At 46.4% G+C, this 20,435-nt stretch overlaps 1 protein-coding gene across 2 annotated transcripts in view; it reads left to right on the forward strand.

The window, feature by feature from the left end:
* The window catches only part of CAMK1D (calcium/calmodulin dependent protein kinase ID), a 361,868-nt gene that overhangs the window by 298,086 nt on the left and 43,347 nt on the right, over window positions 1-20,435 (forward strand). For both annotated transcript variants that reach the window (XR_010589338.1, XM_065552488.1), the window contains exon 6: window positions 18,883-18,958. Coding sequence is in view for 1 of the 2 variants with exons in the window: in XM_065552488.1 (XP_065408560.1) it covers window positions 18,883-18,958 (76 nt within the window). In the remaining variant the exon portion in view is untranslated. The remainder of the gene's footprint in view (window positions 1-18,882; window positions 18,959-20,435) is intronic.

The raw sequence follows: 20,435 nt of genomic DNA on the forward strand, positions 1-20,435 counted from the left end.
GAGCATAAGCTTTCGTGGACTACAGCCCACTTCTTCAGATGCATATAGAATGGAACATATATTGAGGAGATATATATACACACATACAGAGAGCATGAACAGGTGGGAGTTGTCTTACCAACTCTGAGAGGCCAATTAAGTAAGAGAAAAAAACTTTTGAAGTGATAATCAAGCTAGCCCAGTACAGACAGGTTGATAAGAAATGTGAGGATACTTACAAGGGGAGATAGATTCAATGTTTGTAATGGCTCAGCCATTCCCAGTCCTTATTCAATCCTTTGTTGATTGTGTCTAGTTTGCATATCAATTCCAGCTCAGCAGTCTCTCGTTGGAGTCTGTTTTTGAAGTTTTTCTGTTGTAATATAGCCACCCGCAGGTCTGTCACTGAATGACCAGACAGGTTAAAGTGTTCTCCCACTGGTTTTTGAGTATTATGATTCCTGATGTCAGATTTGTGTCCATTAATTCTTTTGCGTAGAGACTGTCCGGTTTGGCCAATGTACATGGCAGAGGGGCATTGCTGGCACATGATGGCATATATCACATTGGTAGATGTGCAGGTGAACGAGCCCCTGATGGTATGGCTGATGTGATTAGGTCCTATGATGATGTGATTTGAATAGATATGTGGACAGAGTTGGCATCGGGGTTTGTTACAAGGATAGGTTCCTGGGTTAGTGGTTTTGTTCAGTGATGTGTGGTTGCTGGTGAGTATTTGCTTTAGGTTGGGGGGTTGTCTGTAAGCGAGGACAGGTCTGTCTCCCAAGATCTGTGAGAGTGAGGGATCATCTTTCAGGATAGGTTGTAGATCTCTGATGATGCGCAGGAGAGGTTTTAGTTGGGGGCTGAAGGTGACAGCTAGTGGTGTTCTGTTATTTTCTTTGTTGGGCCTGTCTTGTAGGAGGTGACTTCTGGGTACTCGTCTGGCTCTGTCAATCTGTTTTTTCACTTCAGCAGGTGGGTATTGTAGTTTTAAGAATGCTTGATAGAGATCTTGTAGGTGCTTGTCTCTATCTGAGGGATTGGAGCAAATGCGGTTATATCTTAGAGCTTGGCTGTAGACAATGGATCGTGTGGTGTGTCCTGGATGGAAGCTGGAGGCATGTAGGTAAGTGTAGCGGTCAGTAGGTTTCCGGTATAGGGTGGTATTTATGTGACCATCGCTTATTAGCACAGTAGTGTCCAGGAAATGGACCGCTTGTGTGGATTGATCTAGGCTGAGGTTGATGGTGGGATGGAAATTATTGAAATCATGGTGAAATTCCTCAAGGGCTTCTTTTCCATGGGTCCAGATGATGAAGATGTCATCAATGTAGCGCAAGTAGAGTAGGGGCTTTAGGGGACGAGAGCTAAGGAAGCGTTGTTCTAAGTCAGCCATAAAAATGTTGGCATATTGTGGGGCCATGCGGGTACCCATAGCAGTGCCGCTGACTTGAAGGTATATATTGTCCCCAAATGTGAAATAGTTGTGGGTGAGGACAAAATCACAAAGTTCAGCCACCAGGTTAGCTGTGACATTATCAGGGATACTGTTCCTGATAGCTTGTAGTCCATCTTTGTGTGGAATATTGGTGTAGAGGGCTTCTACATCCATAGTGGCCAGGATGGTGTTTTCTGGAAGATCACCGATGGATTGTAGTTTCCTCAGGAAGTCAGTGGTGTCTCGAAGATAGCTGGGAGTGCTGGTAGCGTAGGGTCTGAGGAGAGAGTCTACATAACCAGACAAGCCTGATGTTAGGGTGCCAATGCCTGAGATGATGGGGCGTCCAGGATATCCAGGTTTATGGATCTTGGGTAGCAAATAGAATACCCCTGGTCGGGGTTCTAGGCATGTGTCTGTACAGATTTGTTCCTGTGCTTTGTCAGGGAGTTTTTTTAGCAGATGGTGTAGTTTCTTTAGGTAATCCTCAGTGGGATCAGAGGGTAATGGCCTGTAGAATGTGGTGTTAGAGAGCAACTCCCACCTGTTCATGCTCTCTGTATGTGTGTATATATATCTCCTCAATATATGTTCCATTCTATATGCATCCGAAGAAGTGGGCTGTGGTCCACGAAAGCTTATGCTCTAATAAATTTGTTAGTCTCTAAGGTGCCACAAGTACTCCTGTTCTTCCAAGAGAAGTATTAGTAAGTAAAATGGATGAGCTGCATTTATTTTGAAGTCTCAAATAAACCTCTTGTCCAGCCACACTGAGTTATAGACTCATAGAAATTTCATAGAGATGGAAAAACCCTATATGTAGTCCAGTCCTCAGATTGTTCCCTTTTATATGCTCTGATGCTTTGTCCAGTCTAAGACGTTAATGTACCAAGATGCTATGTTGGACTGCTGGTCAGATTACATTCCCCCCCCCCACACTCCCCACTCCCTTTACCAGCATAGTTTAAAAAGAATAATTAAACAAATACTGGAAAATATCTTTGCAGGATACCTTTTTAAGAGACTTTATTTAAAAGGCAAACATTATATTTCAGAGGAGCATGCAAAATGGCAGTAGCTGTTCCAATACTGCGATACTATAACAGGTTACAGTGTAACATTCATCTTTAGTGTAATTCCGTTTAAATAATTACATTGAAATAATGGCACCTGTGCCAGGGATACCTTTGGCCTAGTGTTTCTACCTAGTAAGGGTCTGAACTTTAAGGTTTTCAGTAGCCAGAAGCAGGTGTTCTCTGTATCTGTGCTGACATACAGTTTTGTGTGTGTGGTCAAATGAGATTGGATTTTCCTACCTGCCCCTGACCTCCTGGTTTCTTGACTGGGCCTGACTCTTGGTATCTGACTCTCAGTTTCTGACCTTCTGGTTCTGAACTCTGGCTGGTGCAAGGATCCAACCCATCCACCTTATGGTAAAACTAGGCCCAGCTGCCTACATCCCAGCCCCAACAGTTTGTACAGACCGTACAGTCATCCCCAAGGGCAGGGGCACTGGAGCATTTTTAATAGTGGGGATGCTGGAAGCCAGCCTCCCCCCCCCCCCCCCCCGTCCATTCTCCCCCCGAGCTGGGGCCGGGAGCAAGGCTGCGTTTCCCTGAGCAGCGGGGACCTGGACAGGGCTAAGGGAGCCGAGGCTGGGGGCAGGCACGGGCCTGGCAGCCAGGACCCTGGGTGCAGGGCTGACAGTGGAACCTCAGGCACTGGGAGGCAGCCGGAACCCCGCGGGGGGGGGGGGGGGGGGGGGAGTGGCAGCCGGAACCTGGGTGCGAGGCCGGCAACAGAACCTCAGGTGCGAGGTGGCAGCAGGGACCCCGGTGGGGAGCGGCAGACGGGTCAGCAGCCAGAGCCCCGGACATGGGCCAGCAGCTGGGACCCTGGGAGCGGGGCCAGCAGCAGAGCCCCCATACAACCTGGGGGTGCTGCAGCACCCCCCACACCCCTGGTTCCTGCACCTATGCCAAAGGGGGTGGCCCCAGTGCAAGAAGTATAGAACTAGCAACCCAACTGCTGCCTCCAGAGGCACTGGGCTGCCTGCCTCCAGGCAGAGAACCAAGCACTGCAGGCCCAAGTTCTGCAACTGACTCAGAGAGTGGGCGGCTGCGGGATCAAGTAAGCCAGCTTCACATGGAAAACACTTTGCTTCGGAAACAGACCACAGTGCCCTGCCTTGAACAGCGGTTCACAATGCCTCTACCAGAACAATTCAATAGGAGTCGCCAGCCGTTCTGGCGCTTCATGAACCAGTGCCATCTTCTGTTCCTGTTGTGTCCCCAGACCTATGCCTCTGTCGTAATCAGTCTGTTGAAGGGGGAGGCTCTGGACTGGGCCTCCCCCTTGCTGGAGAGTAACAGCCCAGTCCTGTCAAATTGGAACGCCTTCCTCCAATCAATATCAGCAATCTTCATGACCTGCATCGTGGCCGTTTGGCTGAGGCCACTCTAAAGAAACTCCACAGGGAAAGGGTACCATGGCTTCCTATGCGGCACACTTCTGCCATCTCATTGCAGACGCAGAGTGGTATAAGGCGGTGGAACGGTACCAATTCTGGTGGGGTCTGAGGGAGGAGATCAAAGATGAAATGACCCACGTGGAGATGCCCACAAGTCTGGATGCCTTTATCAACCTCATCCTCTGCATAAATAACCAGTTATGGGAATGAAGAGAGGAAAAGGGAGGGTCTGTGCAGCCCCCACACTTCCCAATCCACTTACCATTACCTCGGTACCTGTTTCACCCACTGAACTGATGCAGGTGGATCTGGCTCGTTGTCCACCCGAAGAAGAGGAACCATGCCAACGGCACCATATATGCTTCTGTTGTCGCGAACCTGGCCACACCATTTCTGTTTGTCCCATCTGAGCTCCAAGGAATCTGGGAAACGAGTCCACTTAGGTTCAGTGAGGAGAACCAGCCTAGGCTCTGTGAGATAAGAATTTCCCTGCACCTCAGTCCTTACTGGAACACTCACCAAGCTCCATCCAGGGGCTTCCCACTTGCACGTGTTCATCCAGCTACACATCCTCGGAGAGCCCTAACGGATGTCCATCCAATGAGCCCTCATGAATTCGGGAGCAGCCAACAATTTCATATATACAGGGGTAGCCAGGGCTTTGCAGATTACTTTGCGACACAAGACCACTCTGGACCTAATAAAAAGTATCGAAGGCTCCCCTCTGTCTTCAGGTCTGATGATTAAGTCTGGACAGTCCCCCTGGAAGCTGTTATCCAGGGGCACTGAGAAATATTGCAATTTGGTGAAATTCAATCCCCCCATTTCCCTCTCATTCATGGCATCTCCTGGCTGACCCTCATGATCCCCCTCATTCACTGGCAAGAACAGGAGGTCAGTTTCCCTTCAGAATTGTGATGGCAGTATTGTCGGGAGCAAACTGAAGTTGCCCAGCCCCTGGAGGGCTGAGGTGGAGATGGTCACCCAGGCAGGGATGCCCACTGAAGCAGTGTAGGAATCCTCCCGCCCCCTTAAACATTGCAACCACACTGACATGTTTGAAATGAAGAATGTGGAAACTCTCTCTCTCTGGCCTAGGACTAGAATTGCAGCCAGGAGCAAAAATACCATTGGGTGGATTTACACCATGTCAGAACCCTAACTGGCTGCACTCATAGATTTTAAGGTCAGAAGGGACCATCATCTAGTCTGACCTCCTGCACTTTGCAGGCCACACAATCTCACCCACCTACTCCTGTAATCGTTGGGGTTCTGCATGATCACAGGACTCCACCTGCTCTGATACAATTGCAGAATTGGAGCTCAGTCTATAAAAATACTACACTCTTTAGTGATCACTCAGTTAAAGTGCTGATTTCCAACACAGCAAGATCGCTGTTCCCTTTCAATCTGCAAGTTGCAATAATTGTGAAAGAATGGTCCAGCTGTGTTTCTAACATTCTCCTGTGTGCGTTGTTTCTAATTGTTGAGAAACCCACATGGGAAGTTTAATGACTTTGGGCAATATGATTTTTGTTTAGTGACTGCCAAGCCACCTGAATTTACATAGATTTAGGAGGAAATAGAAACCACTCAGATCCCATAGTGATAAGCATGGTATAAAAACCTGACTATAACACAACAGAGCCCATGAAACAGAGAGACAGGTTCATCCCTGGTGTAAATCCATGGATTCACATGATCTCTATATTGCACAAAATACACTTGATTTTATCTTGGTAACCTTGGAAAGAGAAACAGTTTTTCTTTTGTCTTGATCACTCTGCAGCAATCATGGCCTTATATCTCTTATTACTTTGTGAAACATAAGACAGCCTGCACTAGGTTACATTCTAATCAAGCTGAATGAGAGACCTTGTTTTTGAAGCTCGATAGAGGAATTGAGTAAGAGCTAAAACAGTACATTCAATAATTCTTCATGTAGGCTGCTCAGCTCTCTTAATTAAAATGTTTCAGCAGGTTCTCCATGGGCCACTGGCCAAAAACAATAAGTCTGTAAGAAACATCAATTTTAAGATTCTGTTTGTTGAAGAGTGGCTGAACATGAGAGTCTGACTCCAATCTGGCAGAGAATAATCTCATGCTGCCTCTTCATGTTGCCATTTACACGTTCTGGAAATAAAGTTCTTCTGATCACACGAGTAAAAGTTCTGCCACTTTAACTGATACTTAGGGAGTTCTGATCATTCACTGTCTGGATACTGACCTGCCACTCCTAGAAAGGTGACTCCATATTCATCATTATCTTGCTGATGACAGGACTCTAACCACAGAGTTAGGTCTCCCTGGTAGATTAAGGCAGCTCATCACTGAAGTGATGGCTTGATTGTGTGACCTCTGTTAGGAGGGTGGTGATGCTGGATTCCTGATGGTAGAGGTCTTGTGTCTATGAGATCCATTCACAATCTTTCTTTCTGTATTGAACTATTTGCCTCACTACCTCTGTTCATTTTTTGTCAAGTTTTCACTATAATCATGCACATTGGCCCCTGAATCTTACTCATTAAATAACCTTTTATCCTGAAATACGATCAGATCCCTCTGCTTTATGTGCACAAGTCTTTGCACTGCAGATTTCAAGTAAAGGCTTTGGCACATACAAAGTTACATGCTCACATCATTACTTCAGCTAAAACAAATGGCTCCCCAGGTTCTCTGAACTCTCAGATACCTGAATGACTTCCATGTCCTCCATTACATTTGGATTAAAGTTGTATGGTTAAAGCTCAGAATGGAGAGTCCAGAGATTTGGATTCTATTCCTGACTTCCCCAGAGACTTCTTGTGTGTCTTTGGTAAAGTCACATAAACTGCTCTGTTGTTCCATCTGTAAAATGGGGATAAAACCTACCCAGCATGGTATGGGAGGGCATGAAGATTCACTCAATGTTGCAAATAATAGAAAGTGCTATAGTTATCAAAGTTGTTGATATTATTTATTAAAATTCACACGTACTCCTAGCTCCACAATTTTGTGTGGAGTCATTGGATGGTAACATAGTGTGTATCTATCTTTATAAGCTTATGGGAATAATTTTTTTTCTAACAGTTGTATTTTCATGTCTGCCTCTCTCATTTTGTTTTTGCTTCACAACAGCTATTACCCTTTTAAATGTTCATTTTCCCCCATTTTCTTTTCTTCTCTACAATTCAAAATCAGAATACGTTCATGCTGTAGACCCCACTGCTTCAACACACTGGTTACGTTGATACTGACTCAGGTGGTGTGAGCCAACACAGCACAGTTGCAGTATTCCTAAAGACCAGACAACTTTGCATTTGCATCATATTTAGAGTTTTGTTCTGTTTTTTTCCTCTTCTGTAGAAGCTAGCTCCTCTTCAATGTTGTCTCTTTTTCGTCATTGGTTGCCCAGACAACACTCTCCAAGCACAGTGAAATTGTGCTGTCAGTCACCGCAATTATGCCTGCCACGAGGCCACTGCTAGTGCTATACCTGATTGCACATCATCTGCATATTTTCTCTGCAATTTATCTACATCAAACAGCTTTCCTGGGTTGTAGTATCACCAGAATTTTCAGCAGTAGCCCAATGACCCTGCATAAATGTAACGTTCCTTCCTCCCTGAAACACAAATGAATTATTATGCAAAGGCTTACGGGTGATGCTGTGACCTAGTGGATAGAGTGTTGGACTGGGATTCAGATGACCTGGGTTCTGTTCCTGGTTGGCCTACTGGGTGTCCTGCGACAAATTGCTTCAATTTCCCATGCCTCTGTTTTCCTGTCTGTAAAATGGGAATAATGGTTGTGACCTTCTTTGTAAAGTGCTTTGAGAGCCACTGATGAAAAGAGCTATACAAGAGACAGGGGGTATTGTTATTAGATAGCCAGCTTTAGATCTTTAAGTCCTGGTTCTGATCTATCTTACCCCAGTGTATATCGGAAGCCACAATACTTAAGTCAGTGACAAAAGGTTAACAGTTTTAGGGGTCAATTCTGCTAACACCTGATGCACTGAGCTGTAAAACTGTTAGCCTTTTAGCACGCTGAAAATGAATAATTTATTCATACTCTTTGCTTCCCATCTTTCTGCCAGTTTCTGATCCATGGCAATACTGTTCTAATTAGCTTCTATCACTGCACCCACTGCCATGGTGTCTGAGTACCATGGCTAGTAAAGATTTTAGTAGACTGAAGAGGTGAGGTCTTCCTTCATAGGAGCCATGCCAGTGTAGTCCCTATCGTATCATGTTAATCTAGGTATTGAATGACTGTCTCTTTTTAGTTATTGTTTCTGCTAGTTCATCTGGTGCTGCAGTAAAGGCTCAGTGGCCTGTAACTCCCAAGATCATCCCTCGTGCCTTTTTTAAAGATAGGTACAACCCACAGTGCTTCGATATTGTAGCTGATTTTAAGGAGAAATTGCCTACTTTTGTTAGTTCAGCCACTTCATTCTTAAACCCCTTGGGAACACGTGGGTGAATATCTCCAGGCAAAAGGCATAAGGGCCCAGGTCTGTGAGGTTATTAATATCCATTATTATTATTTAGCACTTATATTGTGGTAGCGCCCAGAAGCCAACCCAATAGGGATCCCATTGTGCGAGGCACTGTAGAAACACTGTGGCCTTGTCTTCACTAGTGAAACAAAGGTGGGCTCTTAGCTCGAGGTAAAATCCTAGTGAAGACAAGGCAGTTTGTAGTTTTAACACAAGTTAGCAGATCGAGGGTCCCCCCCGAAGTCTTTAGCTGAACTTCAACTAGTAAATGATATTTCCTTCCCCAAACAGCCTCCAGTCTAAAAGGTGATGAATGCACTCAAGTCTATCCATGCTGGTGAGAGAAGGACTTTACAGGATCAAGCCCTCTAGTAGCTGGGACAAAAGTGGAGCTTCGTTTAGGGCTGGTCTACACTGGAAACTTACATCGGCATAGCTACATCTGTCAGGGTTGTGAGCCCCACCCTCCCCGAGAGACGGACCTAAGCCGACCTAACCCCCAATATAGACAGCGCTAAGTCAACGAAAGAATTCTTCCATTGACCTAGCTACTACCTCTTGGGGAGGTGGATTAATTACAGTGACAGGAGAACCCCTCCCAGCGCTGTAGTGAATGTCTACACTCAAGCACGACCCCGGTGCAATCTCTCCGCTGCAGCTGTGCTGCTGTAGTGTTTTCAGTGTAGACTCAGGGCATGTCTTCACTAGCAATGTTAAAGCACTGCTGCGGCAGCGCTTTAACTTGGCTGTGTAGTCGCAGCACCGGACCTGGGCAAGCGCTCTCCCAGGGCTGTAAAAAAGCCACCTCCACAAGGGGAGTAGCTACCAGCGCTGGGTAGTACTGTCTACACTGCCACGTTACAGTACTGAAACTCTCAGCGTTCAGGGGGGTGTTTTTTCACACCCCCTGAGCAAGAAAGTTGCAGCGCTGTAAAGTGCCAGTGTAGACAAGCCCATAGGCTCAGTTTTGTTTCAAAAGAGTGGTGGTGCTTGATACACTGAACTGCTATCTACCTGGTTCAGTCACTTGCTAAGTAAACAAAATGTGTAATTAGAGTTAAACTTCTTGATAAATATCACTGTTTTCTTTCTAAAAAGTAAATTATTACTTATCAAGTTAGACTGTATCGGAAATGGTCTGTCAGTGTCTAATGCCTAAAACCAGTAGTACATTAGCACATTAACTAGGCTTTTAAATCCCAGCGCTACAGATTAAATCAATATGAACAGTTCAGAGAAGGTCTTATTCTTTCAGGAGGGTTGTCAGAAATATTGGTTCTGCGGTAAAAAGGTGACTGTTAGGATAATTTAACCCGATTCAACTCAATTAGGGTGTTTTCCCAAGAGATAATTTTACATTTTTACTCATTTAAGGAGGCTTCTCACATTTCAGTCTGTTCATACGACAATTACATTATTCTGTCCCAGGCAAGCTACTGCCTATTTGTCAGTGAGTGAATTTAGGGCTCAGTCCTGCAACACGCTGAGCAGTCTGTCCTCGATCCAGCAAAATGCTCAAGCACATGCTTAATTTTCAACATGTAAATAGTCCTATTGACATTCCTCCCACCAGGCGAGGACAGTTGTAGAGGTCTTAAATGCTAGTTGCTAAGAGGTGTTCCAAGTGGGGATAGCTAACATGATTTAAGAAACCACCTTTTTCTCCTAGTTTAGACAAGGAGTAAAATTTTCAAAAGTACTTAAGGGCATGTCTACACTACAATCTTAAGTCGAACTATGTTAGGTTGATGTATGGCCACCTCAGTAATTACTGCAGGGGGAGATGTCCACACTGCCTTCCTTTTGTCGGTGGTGCATGTCCTCACCAGGCGCACTTCCACTGACTGAAGAGGGGCAGTGTGGGGAGCCGAGAGCCAGGGCTCTTAGCTCTGCACAGCTCCCCACCCGGAGCCCAGCTGACCCCCGAGCTTCTCACCTCCCCATTCCCAGCCGGGAGCAGGAGGGCAGCCACCCAGGGATTCTTGCCTCTGGCAGGGAGATCCAGACCCAAAGTCTGGTCAGCTGCCAAGCTCCCAGCAGGGAGAAGGGAGCCAAGAGCCAAAGGGGGCAGCTGGGTTCCCATCTGGGCTCTCAGTGGGGAGTGTGGAGCTGGGACCCTGGGTATCTGGTTTTTTTCCCCTTAATTTCGGGTCTTTGTCTTGCATTCCTGAAAGGCCATTTCACCACATTTCTGATTTGCCAGAAATCCAGCAGAGATCTCAGCTCATGTCAAAGCTGTAATTTTATTATAACCTTGGATAGGACACCAGGCCAAGGCACGAAAGTAACTAATAGATTTTCATGTTTGCTTTTGAGTTACTTGGTATCACTTTGAGCCAAATGGTGGAAAATAACAGTAAGTCTTTTGGAATATCCTTATTAGCAAGTAACAACACAAGGAGTTGTTTAGGCAGTAACATGAGTAATAAAGCAAAAATAAAGCATGAGTACAGCATTTGTCAGACCTTCCTCAGAGACTGTAGCCAATTGCAGGGCAATGTTCCGGCACCCCCATTGCATTAACGTTCAGAAAATAGGGATTGTTTGTATGTTATCATGGCTGAAGCTGTGTAAATTCCAGCTTGGCCACTTTAAGTTATCTTTGTAACAACAGATAAGAAAGAACCATCCCTTAAATATGTGTTCTACCTCTCCCTGTGTACCACATATTTCCTCTCCCCGCTTGGAGTTCACACCTTTCCTGTACTGTAGACTGCAATCATTCTTTACAAACACTGTTCTGCTCAGTGAGCCACTCTAAGGGGCAACACCCAGCTCAAGCAAGTGACCTGGATGTTGGGGGGATCTATGGGCAGGAGGACGAAGGAGACATCCTCCTCACCAGATCTATGGAGCTGCTGCAGAGCTGCTCTGTGAATCCTGCTTTGCTGTCGTGGCTGAAGCAGTCTTGCATACCCCTACTATAAAGGAGGATTCATGCAGTGAGATGTTCTCCAGCCCTGACTCTCCCTAGGCCAACCAATACCCTGCCCTCCCCCACCCTCTGTGGCATCTCTTGGAATCCAGCCGCCTCCTTTGTACTGCAGAACCATACCAGGTCTGTTTTATTGAGGCCCTTCATGGCTGCAAAGTTAAGGGCTGTATTTACCCTAAATACACCCAGCGCATCTGCCTGCCAATACAGTTTCATTGCCTACAGTGGACTTTCTAGTGTTTGTGGCTTTATAAGTCCCAAGCAGTGGGGTTTATGCCAATTCCCTTTGCTAGGGAGACTTATTCCACAGCCTAATACATCTCACTGTCAAGCAATATTTCCTGATACACCTCTATCCCGATATAACGCTACCCAATATAACACGCATTTGGATATAACGCGGTAAAGCAGCGCTCTGGGGGGGGCGGGGCTGCGCACTGCGGTGGATCAAAGCAAGTTCGATAGAACGCGGTTTTACCTATAACGTGGTAAGATTTTTTGGCTCCCAAGGACAGCGTTATATCGAGGTAGAGGTGTAGTTAATGCAGGCTTTCCCTTTAAATCTCATCCCATAGATCTTTGTTGTACCACTTCCTGTGTATCACGATAAATATTTCCTCTCCACACTTGAAGTTCACACCTTTCCTATATTTGTAGGCTATCATAGAATCTGCAGGACCGGAAGGGACCTCAAGAGGTCATCTAGTCCAGTCCCCTGCACTCATGGCAGGACTAAGTATTATCTAGACCATCCCAGACAGGTGTTTGTCTAACCTGCTCTTAAACATCTCCAAAGATGGAGATTCTACAACCTCCCTAGGCAATTTATTCCAGTGCTTAACCACCCTGACTGTTAGGAAGTTTTCCCTAATGTCCAACCTAAACCTCCCTTGCTGCAATTTAAGCCCATTGCTTCTTGTCTTATCCTCACAGGTTAAGGAGAACAATTTCCCCCTCCTCCTTGTAACAACCTTTTATGTACTTGAAAACTGTTATCATGTCCCCTCTCACTCTTCTCTTCTCCAGACAACAAACCCAGTTTTTTCAGTCTTCCCTCATAGGTCATGTTTTCTTGACCTTTAATAATTTTTGTTGCTCTTCTCTGGACTCTCTCCCATTTTTCCACATCCTTCCTGAAATGTGGTGCCCAGAACTGGACACAATACTCCAGTGCAGAGTAGAGCAGAAGAATTACTTCTCGTGTCTTGCTTACAACACTCCTGCTAATACATCCCAGAATGATGTTTGCCTTTTTTGCAATAGTGTTACACTGTTCACTCATATTTAGCTTGTGATCCATGATGATTAAGGCTAAAATTTTGTCTCAGATATTTTTAGTAAAAGTCACAGACACGTCACGGGCAATAATGAAAAATTCACAGAGGCCCGTGACCTGTCCCTGACTTTTACTAAAAATATCCATGATAAAATGAGAAGCCTGGCAGCTGCGGTTGGGCTGGGAGCTCCAGGGTCTCCCTCCACTGTAGACTCCAAACTCTGGGGGTTCCCCCGCCGCCAGGGAGGCCGGGAGCTCCGGGGATCCCTGTTGCCGCCCACAGCAGCAGGGAACTGCGGGGATCCCTGCTGCCACCCATGGTGGCAAGGAACTGCAGGGATCCCTCCTGCTACCCGTAGTGGCGGGGAGTGTTGGGGGTCCCCCCTGCCACCTGTGGCGGCAGGAGGCTCTAGCCAGATTGGGCCCCCAGTGCAGAGAGGAGCCTAAAAGGAGAAGTACGGTACTTGGCTGGCTTCTGAGAGGTGTGAGTGGTGCAAACTGAGGAAAGGACTATGGCCCCGGTCCTGCAAAGGGAACTATGTAGGTGGAACATGGAGTTCCACTGAAGTTCAGGATCCACCCATGCAGAGTCAATGGCAGGATCGGAGCCTGCAATGACTGTTAATGTCTGCATCTTTTTCGGGATGGTGGTTTCTAAAGCAGAAGGGCAGGGACTCTAAAAGAGTTTTCTGAACGCTAAAGTAGCATGGCTATAGGTTTTTGTTTCAAAGGGCAATAACCCAACAATTAAGGTAGGGGCATGTGAAGAAAACAAGGCAAGAACAATGGCCCGATCTGCTTTTGACACATATCAACAGGACTTCCGCACATGCATCTGAGGATAGGATTTGTGATAATAGCAGTGGTGGACACATATTTTATCTATGGCTCTTATATGGCCTTCATTATCCTACACACCTGCGGGCCACTTCCGGCCCGTCAGACGTTTTTATCTGGCCCTCGAGCTCCCGCCGGGGAGTGGGGTCGGGGACTTGCCCCGCTCTGTCCGCCCGGCACTCCCCAGCCCCCGACTCACAATTCCAGCATCTTCCAGCACACACAAAGTCATACTGCGCAGGCACAAATTCATAGAATCATAGAATATCAGAGTTGGAAGGGGCCTCAAGAGGTCATCTAGTCCAACCCCCTGCTCAAAGCAGGACCAATTCCCAGCTAAATCATCCCAGCCAGGGCTTTGTCAAGCCGGGCCTTAAAAACCTCCAAGGAAGGAGACTCCACCACCTCCCTAGGTAACGCATTCCAGTGTTTCACCACCCTCCTAGTGAAATAGTTTTTCCTGATATCCAACCTGGACCTCCCCCACTGCAACTTGAGACCATTGCTCCTTGTTCTGTCATCTGCCACCACTGAGAACAGCCGAGCTCCATCCTCTTTGGAACCCCCCTTCAGGTAGTTGAAGGCTGCTATCAAATCCCCCCTCATTCTTCTCTTCTGGAGACTAAACAATCCCAGTTCCCTCAGCCTCTCCTCATAAGTCATGTGCTCCAGACCCCTAATCGTTTTTGTTGCCCTCCGCTGGACTCTTTCCAATTTTTCCACATCCTTCTTGTAGTGTGGGGCCCAAAACTGGACACAGTATTCCAGATGAGGCCTCACCAATGTCGAATAAAGGGGAACGATCACATTCCTCGATCTGCTGGCAATGCCCCTACTTATACAGCCCAAAATGCCGTTAGCCTTCTTGGCAACAAGAGCACACTGTTGGCTCATATCCAGCTTCTCGTCCACTGTGACCCCTAGGTCCTTTTCTGCAGAACTGCTACCTAGCCATTCGGTCCCTAGTCTGTAGCAGTGCATGGGATTCTTCCGTCCTAAGTGCAGGACTCTGCACTTGTCCTTGTTGAACCTCATCAGGTTTTTTTCGGCCCAATCCTCTAATTTGTCTGGGTCCCTCTGTATCCGATCCCTACCCTCTAGTGTATCTACCACGCCTCCTAGTTTAGTGTCATCTGCAAACTTGCTGAGAGTGCAGTCCACACCATCCTTCAGATCATTAATAAAGATATTAAACAAAACCGGCCCCAGGACCGACCCTTGGGGCACTCCGCTTGAAGCCGGCTGCCAACTAGACATAGAGCCATTGATCACTACCCGTTGAGCCCGACGATCTAGCCAGCTTTCTATCCACCTTACAGTCCATTCATCCAGCCCATACTTCTTTAACTTGGCGGCAAGAATACTGTGGGAGACCGTATCAAAAGCTTTGCTAAAGTCAAGGAATAACACATCCACTGCCTTCCCCTCATCCACAGAGCCAGTTATCTCATCATAGAAGGCAATTAGGTTAGTCAGGCACGACTTCCCCTTCGTGAATCCATGCTGACTGTTCCTGATCACTTTCCTCTCCTCTAAGTGTTTCATAATTGATTCCTTGAGGACCTGCTCCATGATTTTTCCAGGGACTGAGGTGAGGCTGACTGGCCTGTAGTTCCCCGGATCCTCCTTCTTCCCTTTTTTAAAGATGGGCACTACATTAGCCTTTTTCCAGTCATCTGGGACCTCCCCCGATCGCCATGAGTTTTCAAAAATAATGGCTAATGGCTCTGCAATCTCACCCGCCAACTCCTTTAGCACCCTCGGATGCAGCGCATCCGGCCCCATGGACTTGTGCATTCACCGCACTGTTTCCAGGATCAGAACCTCACCCCTATCTGGCAGCCCCTCCCTACGCAGGAGCATGCCCAGTCCCTTCCCGGTCTTCTACGGCTCCACCCTTGTCCCAGCTAGGGTGCCTCCGCCCATGGTGGTGCCTGGTACGGCCACCTTGGTGCCTCTGCTGGCATGGCCCCTAGGAGTCCCCGGTACCGCCCCTGTAGAGACACCCCCCTCCCCGGCACCACACCCCAGGAGTTTCCCCTACCCCCACCTCGGTAACATCCCTTATAGAGTCACCCCTCCTCCGCTACACCCCATAGAGTCCCCCTCCCCCGCCAGGCATTCCTGGCCCACCATACAATTTCCATAGCCAGTTCCAGCCCTCCGGCCAGAAAGTTTGCTCACCCCTGTTCTACACTGTCTGTAATGTATTTATCCTCGCAATATCCCCATGAGTAGAGAACTGAAGAACAGAGACACTATGTGACTAGTCCAAGTCACACAGGAAGGCCATGGCAGGGCAAAGAATTAAACCCAAGTCTTCCAAGACCCAGACTAGTGCCCCAACCAGTGGGCCAACCTTCCTCCCCAGGCCAGGCCAGGCCAGGTCAGACCAAACCTCATAATGATCAATATGCTGGGGGAGAAACACTTCGGGGAATGGAATTCTAAAGAAAACTGATGTGATAAGTGATCTGAAGAACCAAGTCAGAGAGAGCTGTGAGAACCAGTTGCTCATGTTGCTCCGATGGGCGAAAGCAAGAACTGTGATTAATATAGAGGCTGTTGGTGCTATGCAGTAATACAAGACAGATGGCTGTGGAGAAACGGAGACAGAAAATGGAGGTAGGGAGAGTGAAATTAACAAGTGGGGAAGAATTCACTCCTCTCTTTCTGTAGGTCTAATTCATTAAAACATATGTGATGAGTTACGCTGTGGCAAAAAGCCCCACTCACTTCTGCCAAGGACTCTGGGGAGCTGCTATTTTCTAAAGGTTTACACACTGATGCGAATTAGGGGTTTTCAACTTAAATTTCCATGAAGCCAAGGGCTATGTGCTGGCACCAGGAAGCAGCAGGCTGGACTGCAGCTTCCAACACCACACCCCACTCTGGATTCCCCAGGAGTCATTGAGGACACTAGGCTGCCCCAGCAGCGGTGGGAAGAGCTTAAAGTTCCAGCTCCTAGAGCATTCCTCACTCTTCCAGAAGCAGAATTCGGAGCAGGGGGCCATGTAATGTATATACTACACACCAGCCACAAGGAGATGCAATCGGAACCCCCAACATACCTTTAGGACTGTTTTTATTTACACCTGCTGTCTGACGAACTGTCTGTTCTCCTCTCATCCCTCTGTCTCCCATATTCAATTTGCTACCAGATCACACATTCCCCTGCCAGTTTCTCGTCTTCTCTTCCCCTTTCCTCGCCTACCCTTTCTGTCATCCTCCTCCGTTCTTCTTTCCCTTTAGCTCCTCCTCCACTACTCATACTTACCCCTTCTACACTTCTCCCTCCACCAAGCAAAAAAACCCCAAGCAAAAAGTCAGCCTTAATCATAATCCGATTTATCCTATAAAATAAAACATCTATTTAAAGAAAATGCCACCCAGATGTGGGCCTAGCCACCAAAGCGAACTCATGATCCTTGCCTGCCTCGTCCCCTCCCTGCTTTCTTGGTGCAGGGCTTCATTTCTCCAGTAATATTTTAAGCTCTTTGGGGCAGAGACTTATTATCTGTATTCATAGATTCACAACTCTTAAGGCCAGAAGTGGCATCTAATTTGACCTCTTCTCATAACACAGGCCAAACAACCTCATCCAATAATTTCTGCACTTCTGTTTCAGTGATAATATATCTTTTAGAAAGATATCCAGTCTTGATGTAAAGAATGCAAGTGATAGAGAATTCACCCATGCCCCTAGGTATTGCAGTGAGAGCAAGGAGGCGGTATCTTATATAGGGTGCAGTATGAGAGAAGGCTTGAAACCAAGTTCCTTGTCCTCCTTAAATCCCTCCTTGTACACTCTCCTCCAAGCAACTCCTCATCATGAATAACTTCCACTCCCTCCTCCTCCAGAAATTTTCTCCTGGGTTCCTTTGCCTTGTTTTATTTAGACTGTTCGCTCTCTGCAGCAGGAAATCTTTATGTGGGCACTCTGTAAATGTACTGCATTGTGTACTGCAAGTGGCCAGACTGTGATTTGCTTGCCCACATTAAGTGGCCCCTTTCTTTTGGAGTAGCCCCATTGTCTTCAGTGGGATTACCTGCAGAGTAAAGTACTACTCAACATGAATAGTTGTGGCCGAACCTGGCCTTAAACTTCTCAGTACTCATGAGAAAACCCTGTGCTTTTAAACCCAACACCGCAGGTCAACTTTATAAATATCATGAGCAATGATTTTTGCATTACTATGGGCATTTTGCTTTGAAAATTCAAAAGCTTCTTTACATGAAAAAGATTAAGGTCATGGGGTTTAAAATTCAGTGTTAAGCATTTGCAAATGAAAGCTACCAGCATAGACATAATTCTCCAGACTTTCATGTGGTAAATGTGCCTTTTTAAGTTTCAGTGATTTAAAAAAAAAAACCCACAAGCATTTGAATAAATGTTCAACCTCCATCTTCCACAGGAACTCGAGATATAGTAGCTAACAGTTTTAAATGCAAATAAGGCTCAGTTCTTTTGTGTGTGCTCTAATTCCTAGCTCTTTTAGTTTCTCTCAGTTATTGTGGTCTCTTTGCTCCTTGAGACAGAAGGGCAAGTGGCTCCCCCTGACTCTGACAACTGTGATGCTTCATTAGTCAGGCTGTAGGAGGTATGGTGACAGTTGTCTAGCTCTCATTCCTCTCCTGGAGATTTAGCATATCAGCTCGGTGACACATGGCCCTCGATTTGAGTTGTTTCCTGAAATCTTCCATTTGATAGCACAATGCCGCAGAGCTGGCAACTTATAAATGTACATTTGAGCAATTGTGCAACACTGTCTTGTTTTTCTTCACATTACCAAAAGTTCTTTTGACGGGAAGCTGATGATCCTGTGCCCTGACTGTCTTTTTTTATATTTTTTTTATGTGTTTGTTTTTGTTTTCAGTCCTCTAATCTCCATCGGAAGATGATGAGCTAACTCTGCATTCGGATTCACAGTTTTCTTTCAATAAATATGCTTTAAAACTTTCTGGTTTGGCCTGCTAATATGAGACCTGAGTTTGGGAGGTAGGGAACAAGTCGAGATAGTCTCAGCTCCCAAAATAAATAGTGAGCATTACACAGAATTGGGCCTGGGGATGTTGTGAAGGCTATAACAGGGTTAAAAAAAGAACTAGATATGTTAATGGAGGATAGGTCCATCAGTGGCTATTAGCAAAGATAGTCAGGGATGCAACCCCATGCTCTGAATGTCTCTAGCTTCTGTTTGCCAGAAGCAGGGAGTGGATGACAGGGGATGGATCACTTGATGATCTCCTGTTCTGTTCATTCGCTCTGAAGCACCTGGCATTGGCCACTGTCGGAAGACAGAATACTGGGCTAGATGGACCTTTGGTCTGACCCAGTACAGATGTTCTTATGTTGGCCAAGGGATTCTAGGTACCATGAATGACCGTGGAGTCCTACATGTTGACAACACGCACAGTTTTTGGTCTTATTACGTTTAGCTGTATGACTTTTTTTTTTTTCCAGCTCCTGAAGTGCTGGCCCAGAAACCCTACAGCAAAGCGGTGGATTGTTGGTCTATTGGGGTAATTGCATACATTTTGTAAGTATCTGTTAATTTTATAACTATCGGATCTGTAACACGTACTCACCTGTGTATATTCTTCCTCTGATCAAGGGAATCTCATCCCAATTGTCTGAGCCCACAGCAGTTGGAATCCTGGACAAGCCCCATCTGATGTGAAAGCTGCCATGTTGGCCCCCACACTAGGGATTGAACCACAGGCCTCCAGAGCTAAAAGTGAGAGCAGTTACAGCTTGAGCTGAAGACTCTTTAGGTGACACTGTAACTGACTCACATACTCTGCTGATCAGGCACGGGGGGACCTGTAACACACTCACCAGGGAGTTCCAGTAGCACATTTTCAAAGATGATTTGTGATGTGGCCAGAAAGTGAAAGGATATGGGAGTCAAGACGGAAAGAGTCTGGGAACCCCCGGGCACAGGGACATGGTGATGCAGTGGTACATTCCTGCTGTCTAGGTAGCTGTGCCTATAACAGTGCTGGGGATCAATGGGCAGCCGCTGAAACCTGCTGTGTGTGTATGAATGTGTGAGGTCAACCTCTAGTGGTTGGCCTACCGGGAAGAGAAGGCACCTGCTGCTTGTGATGTCTATGGGAGATTCCCTTCAGCTCAAGTGAGGAATGCCGAGTTATAAATGTCAGCATTCTGGGCCCAACTCCCTGTGTGTGTATGTGGGTTAGATAGGAATTGTGTATGTTGTCTGCAGCATTAGATTCTTTACATCAATTGGCATTTGTACCATGTGTGGTTCCTTGAAACATGTTTAGGCTGCTGCAATAGGCTGGCTCAGATAGGCCAGCCAGGGCACAGCTAACCTGACAAACTTGTTCTCTTTGTACACTGAAGCAGGGAACAGCCCTGTTGCTACTAAGTATAACAGAAGCCAAGTTAGACCTGTTGATGCTTATATTTCCAGTGATGATATTTTTTCATTTTATACAAATGTCACAGTCAAACAAGTCTGCAGCAAAAGCGACTGAAGTGCCACAGCATCAAATTGTTCCTACTTTGTTCCTTTTCCCTTTGTGCAAACACTGGACGGCTTGTCAACAGGAATAACTTTTGCATAATGCAGCACAGCTATTTTTGTCTACACACCATTTAATTGCTGCATTATCCCTTGCTGCACAGTGCATATTGTTTGTCTGTCAACTGCATTTTCTTTTAGTCCTGAGTATAAATTTTATGACTTGTTTTCCCCAGTGCCACCCAAATGGTTGTTTACTTCTTCTTTTTTTAAGTATATTGCACGGTTTTTCTTTAACAACACCACAATCCTGAATAATGTCAGATTTCTGACTCGTTCACTGTTCTGCTTGAGTGTCTGCAATGTTCTCCTCTGAAAACATCACCGACTGCTGGATTTTCCTCAGCGCAAGTTTTAACAACAGAAGGATGCAAAAGAATTTTGCAGAGAGAATCAAAGCTACTGGCACTGCTAAATCCTTAGAGCCAAATCCTGCCTTGTGCAGTCTCAGGAGCACTGAAGGAGC

Source organism: Chrysemys picta, chromosome 1 (genome assembly GCF_011386835.1).
Source record: "Chrysemys picta bellii isolate R12L10 chromosome 1, ASM1138683v2, whole genome shotgun sequence".
Lineage (NCBI taxonomy): Eukaryota > Metazoa > Chordata > Testudines > Emydidae > Chrysemys > Chrysemys picta.